Genomic DNA, 9618 nt, shown 5'->3' on the forward strand with positions numbered 1-9618 from the left:
TGATGACGATGCTGATGATTTCCCCCTCCCGGAGGGAAGTTTCCCCGCCAGAACAGCTTCGCCGGAGCCCTAGATTGGTTCCGCCAAGGTTCCGCCTCGTGGCGGCGGAGTTTCATCCTGTGAGCTTGCTTATGATTTTTCCTCGACAAAAGACTCCATATAGCCAAAGATGGGCATCAGAGGGCCACCAGGGGGCCCACGAGGCAGGGGGCGCGCCCAGGGGGGTAGGGCGCGCCCCCCACCCTCGTGGATGATGGTTGGCCCCCCTCTGGTACTTCTTTCGCCCAATATTTCTTATATATTTTGAAAATAATTCCCGTGGAGTTTCAGGACTTTTGGAGATGTGCAGAATAGGTCTCTAATATTTGCTCCTTTTCCAGCCCAGAATTCCAGCTGCCGAATTTATCCCTCTTCATGTAAACCTTGTAAAATAAGAGAGAAAAGGCATAAGTATTGTGATATAATGTGTAAGAACAGCCCATAATGCAATAAATATTGATGTAGAAGCATGATGCAAAATGGACGTATCACCATGCGGGAGGAGTTCTCTGTCCTTCAGTGCACCGAGACGTGGTCACTTGTGCTCGTCCTCCCGGGACCAACATTGTCAGTTGTAAGTGGATTTTTTAGCTTAAGGAATTGTCCGATGGCTCTCTTGATAAGTACAAAGCATGTCTAGTTGCTCATGGGTTTACTCAGCAATATGGTGTTGATTATGTTGCCACTTTTAGTCTGGTTGTTAAGCCGGCCACTGTTCGTCTAGTGTTGTCGCTCTTTTTTCAGGGTTGTTGTTTTGCATCAGATTGATGTCAACAATGTGTTTCTTGATGGTCTCCTTAAAGAGGATGTGTACATGCAACAGCCCCAAGGTTTTGTGGATCCTCGGTATCCCCGTAAAGATTCAGGAGTCTATTTATGGACTCAAACAGTTTCCCGGGCTTGGTACTCTCATCTAAGTGATCGAATGCATCAGCGTGGATTTCACTCATCCAAGGCTGACACCTCCCTCTTCATTTTTTGGCAAGGAGCTTTGGTCATTTACATGTTGATGATATTTTCATTGCTAGCTCTTGCTCTCATGCAGTTGATCGTTTGCTTTGCACTTTGTCTAGGTCCTTTCCCATCAAAGACCTAGGGTGTATTTCTTACTTCCTTGTGATTGGAGCCACTTACAATTCAGGTGGAATTGTGCCCAGCGGAAGTATGCCTATGATCTTCTTCATCATGCTCATATGGATAATTGCTAGGAGGTTTCTACTCCCATGTGAGTCACCGATAAGTTGACAGCAAATCTTGGTACTCCCCTCATTGATGATGATGCCTTGAGCTATCTTAGCATAGTTGGAGGATTGTAGTACCTTACTCTTACTTGCCTTGATATTTTGTTTGCTATCAACAAGGTCTGCCAATATTTGGCCAAACCCTCTAATGTGGACTGGGAAGCAACCAAGCGTATACCCAAGTATATTAAGTGTACTCTGACTTCTGGACTCTCCATTCGTCGGTCTAGCTCCACACTTCTTAGTGTATTTACTGATATTGAGTGGGCAGGGTTCGTTGATGACAAAGGCTCTATAGGTGGTTTTGTGGTTTTCCTTGGCCATAACCTGATTTCATGGAGTGCTCGAAAACAACCCACGGTTTCACGGTCTAGTACCGAAGCAAAGTGCAAGGCACTTGCAAATGGCATAGCTAAAGTTAATTAGGTGCAATTCGTGCTTAAAGAACTAGGGGTATTTCTGCCACGGCCACTAGTTTTATGGTGTGACAATTTGGGTGCTACCTATCTGAGTGCAAATCCAGTTTTTCATGCAAGGAAAAAACACACTAAGGTGGATTTTCACTTTGTGATAGAATGGGTGGCACAAGGAAAATTGGATATCCGGTTTGTGTCCTCTGGTGATCAAGTGGCGAATGCGTTCACTAAACCGGCTACTAAGTTCGTGTTGGAGAAATTATGATTCAATCTCAACCTTCTGGCCGGTTGAGATTGAAGGGGAATGTTAATGTATATACATCAATATGTAATCCTTATAATTATATTTGACATATTAGCTAGGATAGTTTCCTTGTAAAACTGATCTTGTAATTTCTTGTATCTGGCAATCAAGATTGCCCTATTATTAATACTATGCAAGTTCGTAGCTATTGGCACAACAAAACCATTCCATCTTTTCTAAGTATGCTCATTAGTTGGAGTGTTTGGAGTGAAAGGAACACCCGACTCTTCGGACACGAGAGCACCCCGCTGCCAATCTTACTTAATAGCATCAAATGTGGGGCAAAGCTTTGGGTATCCACGGGGGCACAGAAGTTGGGCATAATTATACCAGCAGAGTGATGGTCTTTGTGTAATTTGGATCTGGTATAACAAACTCTATTATTTTATTAATTAATGGACGAGGCAAAATACGTTTTTTTAAGGCTTCCTACATTTTATCCGGGTCATGCATGCTTTTTACACTATGGAGCCGACTGCAATATTGTCGCATTTTCTCTCTAAACAAAGTTTACTTATTTGCAGAAGTTTGGCTTTGAACCAGATAGTCAAATTGTAGCCTCCATTATCCTCTTTCCTTTCAAATCTGAACACTCTCGGATTTCTTTAAAATAAGACACCTACTACTTACCCACTCACACTTCAACACTCGTTCATTGCTTCCCCCGCCTTCACATAAAAATTGTCCTCTCTTGGAGCACGAGTTCTTGTTCAGCCATGGTACTTCTCTCTTTACTCCAATCCTTAAAGTGCATATCAAGATAGTCGACTGAAAACCTCCATCCTTCAATATGTGTTGAATCTGACAGGCCTAGCTCCCTGCCACCACCATAGCTAGTAAAATGTGTCCATTGACAAGAAAAATACACATAAATCATATATGAGCAAATCAACATTGTTTTCAATCTTTTTCTACGCCTATGAGATAAAAAAACGTTGAGGGCCCATTTGGTAGCAAAGTATTACAAAAAACAAAATATCAAAAACTGCAGTAATTTTACCTATAGGTATGAGATAACATGGTTTTATCATAACAGAATAATTTTGAAGTATTCACAATACATAGAACATGTTTGGTTGTTGCTGCAAAACACTGTATTACCTAGCCGTTAGCAGTGCAAATGCATGCAGCTGGCCGGCCGTTTGAATAGTATTTCTGTTGAGCTATTGTAGCTAGCTAGCTGGATATTCCTTACTCGTGCATAACAACCCAATGGCTAGCTTGTGTATACAAAGAAGACCACCCATGGCAGGGCGTCTCCTGTGACTCACCTGCTGGTGAAGCTACACCTAGACGGAGCGGCTTGCCCTTCTTCGAGCCACCATTGAGGCGCAGCGGAGCTACGCGTTCAGGCGGCGACCCACCGCGTGCCGTTGTTGGCCAGTCATCTGCGTCACTGTCGAGGGGCACGAAGAGCTGCGTGAGAACTTGAATCGCGTGGCCACGGTCGGCGCATTCAATTGATACTTGCATCGTCTCTGTCCTCTGTAAGTCCTCCTAATTGCTCCATCAACGTGGGGGAATTTTTTGAAGCGTAAACACCGAGAAGATGATGAGTTAGCCATCATCAAAGCCGTATACACAGGCGAGAGAGGTTCAACCAATCGCCAACGTATTCACACTTCCATCCTTACGGGACATAAGTACGTGAGAGAAGTTTTGGAAGGTCATGAATTGAGATGTAAAAGAGATTTTCGAATGGAAAAATATGTATTCCATAATTTGGTCAAGTGCTTCCGAGAGAGACAACTTCTACAAGATGAGAGGTTGTTTCCGTGGAAGAGCAAGTAGCAATATTCTTATATACCCTTTCGGCAAATGCAAGCAACCGTACTCTGCAAGGGCAATTTCAACATAGTGGTCAAACCATAAGTATATATTTCAATAAAGTGCTACAAAGTATTATGTTACTATCTGGACAGCTCATACAGTTGCCACCAATAAATGTCCCTCAAAAGGTTTCAAGCAACCCTAAATTTGTGCCGTACTTTCAGGTACGCATCTTGTAGTTCTTACATATCATTTGTAAATATTGTTACATATTTGTCATCAGTATTTTCTGTCTTTATGAAGGATTGTATCGGAGCAATTGATGGGACGCATGTCCCGATTAGCATATCTCCGAGACTACAAGACCCATATCACAATAGAAAAGGAAAATAGACATGGACCCTACTCGAAATCAACAAATATCATAGTTATCATAAATATCTGGTTAAAACAAATCAACTTCAGTAAATCCTAATATCTCGTGCATGACGCCACACCATGGATTACATTGACAGAACAAAATACTATATCCTAATGTACGCAGGCTTGTAGGCTGTCGTGGAGCTAGGCAAAAATCTGTAGTGAGCAACTACTAATGATAGAACAAAATTGTTATGGGTGGGCCGAAACCAGGCTAGCTACAAAATGCATGCTACAAATTAATGAACTGTCACCTCTAGCCCCTACCCTAAGTACCAGGTGTGGTTTGTCTTTTTTGAGAATCAAGTTCGAATAGGTATACTGGAATCTGAATTGTCTGAATGAAAAACAGCAAAATCGCTATGGTATGACTGTTGTGCATTTCAACAGCGAGATTGGGGTTCTACTGCTTGTCTTAGACAGTCTATTTACACTTCCACAGCCTGATTGGCTGTCAAAATTTGTAAGCTGGTAACCAAGCATCAACTTAGATAACCAAAGCCTCTGTAACATACATATTTCTGAAATCGCAGCCTGATATAAGCCGACCAAGCAGCAGCTTGGCTGTCTACTTTCTTTTGGCTTCAGATATAAGCCGACCTAGATAGCCAATGCTTCTGTAACACGCATATTTCTGAAAATCGCAGCGATGCAGACTGTCTTCCGCCATATTTCGGGCTACTACATAAAGCTATCACCAAGCTAAGATCATCTAGGTTGCATCTAGCCTTAAGCCACTAAATCTTGCTTCTCAATCTATCCAAGGAGAATCTACTCTGCCCCTGAATCGGGGACGGCCTTCTCGTCAGCAAGGCCGGACGACATCGAGGAGATTGTGCGTCGCGGCGCCGTCCACATGTACCAGCGGCATGCACAGTGGAGAACGGCACGGCCGTGCAGAGGAAGGAGCCGGCGGTTGGCGGGGAGAAGCGGGAAGGAGCGATGGGGGAGGATGGAGGGCAGAGTAATCACCTTTGGTCTCTCCATCGCCATCTCTTTGTTTCCCCATGGCCGCCGATGGAAGACGACAGGGTGGCGGCGGCGGCGGTGTGAGAACGAGCCAGAGCGAGGAGCGGGGAAGGATAACGAGGGGACTCCCTTCTTTTCGCCGCTCTGTTTTTTTTAAAATAGGTCGGGGGTTCTTTTTATTAAACAGAGGAAAAACTACAGTTTGCCAAATACTACAATATTAAAACAACAGTTATTAGGGGCAAACAAACAACTCGTTGTAAATAAAACTATGGTAATCTCAAAAACTGCAGTATTCTCAAAATGCTTAGAAAATACTTCGCTACCAAACGGGGCTGAGTTATTTTGTCTTAAGATAATTAGAAGCTTTGGTTGGGCCACTAGGTTATGAATCGAATTACAGTGTAACCATCATGGCATACATGTACTTGTACTCATACAACAAATCTTACTTGTTCGTAGTAAGTTGTCCTCATAAGATATTTTCCAAGTAAGGGAGTGACTCTTATGCAAGCGCCTTCAAAAAAACTGGTTAAGTCAAATTGACTGCAGACATTGGATAGAAACCCAACATCTAAATCAAACAGTTGCACCACCTTCTCCGCCTTCCTTCTCTTGAGACCCATCCAGCTCGATCCTAGCCTAACCGCCTACCATCGCCGCTTGCACAGCAGCACTACCATGCCCGCCTCGCCCTTCCATGGTAGCCTTCTTCGCCAATCCCCCTCCACTCATCCTCTAAACCTAACTGATTTTCGACGATAGTGGACCCCCTCCCCTCTCCTCGTGCATGTCAATCTTGAACTCTTCTCCCCCGTTGACTTTGTTGTCACATCGTTCCTGGCCCAGCTCGCCGTGGCGCCCCCATCTTACCCTCGGGACTACGTGGAAAAGGTGTTGATGGCAGAAAAAGAAACGCTAAAGACATCTCCAATGCTATCCCCTAAGACAGACATAGTATTTGTCCGCGGACGCGTCCGGGCGTTTCCGCGGAGAGTGATACGGGAGCTGCCATCCACGCTTGTCCCAACTCCGTACAATACAAACAAATTAGGACACAATCATGCAAACACAATGGAATTCATGCAAAAGGACATAAAGTTTGATCTGATTTATAAAATCAGAAGATATTTTGTATGTTGAACAAAAAATGTAAAAAAAAAGTGTAAACTAATTTGCCGCGGACGGTGCCCTCGTATGCCCGTCCGGATGGCCAGTGGCACCTCATTCGCCATCCGTGTCATCGTCGTCGTTGTCATCGGAGTGATCCACCCTACGGCGGAAGGGCACAGGGAGGCGATAGGCCTGGTCGGCCGCCGCTTGGCGCTTGCAAAGGAGCCGCTTGGCTTCCTCCTGTGTCGTGCAGAGGGCCACCTTGGCCAACGCCGACCGTGACCGAAGAGCCTTGCCCTTGCCCCTGCCGGTGGCGGCGGAGGTGTCGTTGAGCGACCAGTCCTCCCTGATCTTGGCGAGCTCCTCAACGAGGTGGCGAAGTCGCCACATGGACGCCTCCATGGCGGTCATCGAACCATCACGGGTACAGGCCTACCAGCGCGGCGACGGACTTCGTTAATGCTGCTCGGGCTTGCCGGTCGCGGGCACAAGCCTGCCCGTTCATCCGGCCTCGTTGCTCTAACCGACACCGACGTTGTGGAGTCACGTCCGCTCTGAACTGATGAGTATGAATGTGCGGTAACCGCTTTACACGAAGAGGGTTTCTGAGGCTAAGAGGTTTTTGGGTGAGACATGACAATCAGGCGCATACGTGACGGACTGCCGGACTCCCACAGACATCGTCTAGTTTACGCCTGTACCATCTGGTGAGAGCGAGTCAAATAGGCGGCCACCTACAAGCAAACAGCGAATTACTATCCGTTGCGTGCATCTTACAGTTCACGTGCCTAATCTCCTGAATACTTTAGCGCTCATGGAAAATGTGCTAATCACTCAGCAACAAATAAACAAACCCAACCATTCCATCGGTCGCACGTCGTCACGTGATTAACCTGCATGGAGGTTCCCAAAAGGAAACTCACGGAACGAGAGCCTTGTGGCGGATGGCAGGCAACATGGAATCATTTCCCTTCGTTCGGACCAACGCAGCTGGTGGCCAGTGGCCTTCTCCGCTACCTTGTTTCCACAAATCAACGGCACCCGGCTCTTAGATTGTTCCTCCCGATCACGTCACGTCACACATGATAAAAGTTCACACCGAATTATGGGAGAATTCTTGGCTTCAAAGCAACCGGAAATGCTTTCTTGGCACTGACACGGAAACAATGATATCAATCGGATCGACATTTTCACATTTCATTTTGAGGCATGGCCGTGAACCTGAGTTGTGAATACATTTTACATTCTCGTGACTAAACTAACGCAAGCTGCTGCTAAAATAACTTGAAAAGATGCGCATGCACATGGCAAAAAATATTTACAGTTCATCATTCCACCCACGGCACGGCAGGAAAAAGTTGGGCTGCCTCCATCTTGGTCAAGGCAAATCACCGGACGGCGGAGGCCACGGTGTGCGCCCAGAGGCGGAGGTTCTCCTTGAGGTCGGCCCCGTCGGCGGCGGCTGGGATCCTGAAGTTGCTCAGTACCCTCCTCACCTCCGCCTCCTCGTCCTCCCACGCCTCGGACAAGTAGGGCCTCCTCGGCGCCGCGTCGGAGGCCGCCGCGGCCGCCCTGTTTCTGCAGGCTTCCTCCTCCGCCTCCGCCTCCGCCGCCGCCGCCTTGGCTCTTCTGGCCTCTTCGTCCGCCCGCAGCCGCCGGAGCCCCGGCACGATGGACGCGAGCTCGGCGTCGACGTCGGTCTCGGAGAAGGTGAAGCCGAGGTCCTGCAGGCCCTTGACCTCCTCGAACTCCAGCTCCGACAGGCTCCGCCCGCGGCGGCTCCTGCGCCTCCTCCCGCCGGGCCGCCGCGCCTCCGGCCTCCGGCGCTCCGGCAGCGGCTCCGGCGCCGCCAGGCCGTCCTTCCCGGACAGGATGGTCTCGAGCCTCGCGCGGTGGCCGTTGGGGATCTTGAGCGGCTCCAGCTGGCCGTGGAACGCGGCGGCCTTGGCCTCGTCGCTCCGCGTCCGGCGGTGCCGCTGCAGCCCCGACGGGGCCCGCTGCAGCTCGCTCTTGCTCTCCTCCGCCGGCGGCTGCTCCGGCTGCTCCCGCTCAGGCGCCGGCGCCGGCGTCAGAGGCGCGGGAGGGGAGTAGGAGCTGAGCACGAGGCGGTGGAACCAGCAGGCGTCGTAGAGCGCGATGGCCTCCTCCGCCGCCACGGCTAGGTGCGGCCGAGGCTGCCGCTCCATTTGGGGGGAGAGAGGGGCGCGCGCTGGGTCTCGCGGCGGGGGTTGGTTGTGGTGGCGTTGGCGCGGCGGCGGACGAGGTTTTATATACAGCGGAGCGCGGTCTAGCGACTGGCCCAGCCTAGCGCGTCGGGCGTGTCGGGTGGTGTTGCTTTGCTATCACACGGTAACGCTGCACGCGGGCGTAGAAGTTTCTGAGACTGCTTGGCCGTCACGTATTTTGTACTGTACCAGTATGTGCTCATGATCTCAGCTGATGTTTGTCGGAAATTCTCAGCGGCATTTTGTACGAGTACGTTAGAGCAATTCTAATGTGGCTTCGTTCGCTCACGTTCGTTTGGATCGGCGTGGACAAAAGTGGCGGTCCAACGCGCCGATCCAAATGGACGCGCGTCCGTTTTTTATCCGCGGGCGACTCATTTCAGGCCCATTTTTGAGCCGGATTTGCGTTGACGCGGACACGAGGTGGACGCGCGCGCGCCTACTCCTCTTCTCGGGCCCGCCTGTCGGTGCCAGCCACAACCATTTCCCCTCATTTTTTTAAAAACACTCCCGCCAGCGCGCGCTCCCCGCCCCCAAACTAGCGATGGAGGACGCCATCGACCTCGACCTCGACGCCGCCGCCGGCCTCGCCTCCCTCGCCTCGTCCGGCGCCGTCGCCCCCTCCGGGAAAGGCAAGCCTCGTGCCCCGCGCAAGACCGCCGCGGCGACCAAGCCGAAGAAGGCGCTAACGCCCGAACAGCGGGCAAGGGAGTCGGCCAAGAGGAAGGGCCGGAGGCACGCCGCGGACGCGAGGGATGAGGCCGCTGCGCAGGCCGCCGCCGCCGCCGCGCGGCAGGAGTTCACCAACGCCCGCGTCGCCGCTGTAACGAGGGAAGCGCTTTACATGCTTGGGGTAAACCCTAGCCAGCACCACCTCGTCCAAGCCGCCGTCGCCGCGGCCAGCACCGGCTCGTCGGCATTTCCTCGGATGGTGATGCCCGACTCACCCCGCGCATCGGCTTGCAATCCGGTCCCCGGCTTCCACGTCTACCCGCAGGCCTCCCGCCTCTCCGGGGAGTGCTCACCCGACGTGAGCATGGTCGCCCCTTCCACACCCGCGCCCGCGCCCATCGACCTTAACGCCGCCCCGGTGGTCGGTGGCTCGTCGTCCGGCGGCTCGA

General features: G+C 50.4%; 1 protein-coding gene across 1 annotated transcript; it reads right to left on the minus strand.

Moving 5' to 3' along the window:
- Positions 1–7439: 7439 nt before the first annotated feature.
- On the minus strand, positions 7440–8505 carry LOC119334706 (translation initiation factor IF-2-like). The gene has a single exon (XM_037607248.1). It carries the CDS (start codon positions 8456–8458, stop codon positions 7661–7663), a length of 798 nt encoding a protein of 265 aa, XP_037463145.1. The 5' UTR covers positions 8459–8505; the 3' UTR covers positions 7440–7660.
- Positions 8506–9618: the final 1113 nt, after the last annotated feature.

Source organism: Triticum dicoccoides, chromosome 7A (assembly GCF_002162155.2).
Source record: "Triticum dicoccoides isolate Atlit2015 ecotype Zavitan chromosome 7A, WEW_v2.0, whole genome shotgun sequence".
Classification (NCBI taxonomy): domain Eukaryota; kingdom Viridiplantae; phylum Streptophyta; class Magnoliopsida; order Poales; family Poaceae; genus Triticum; species Triticum dicoccoides.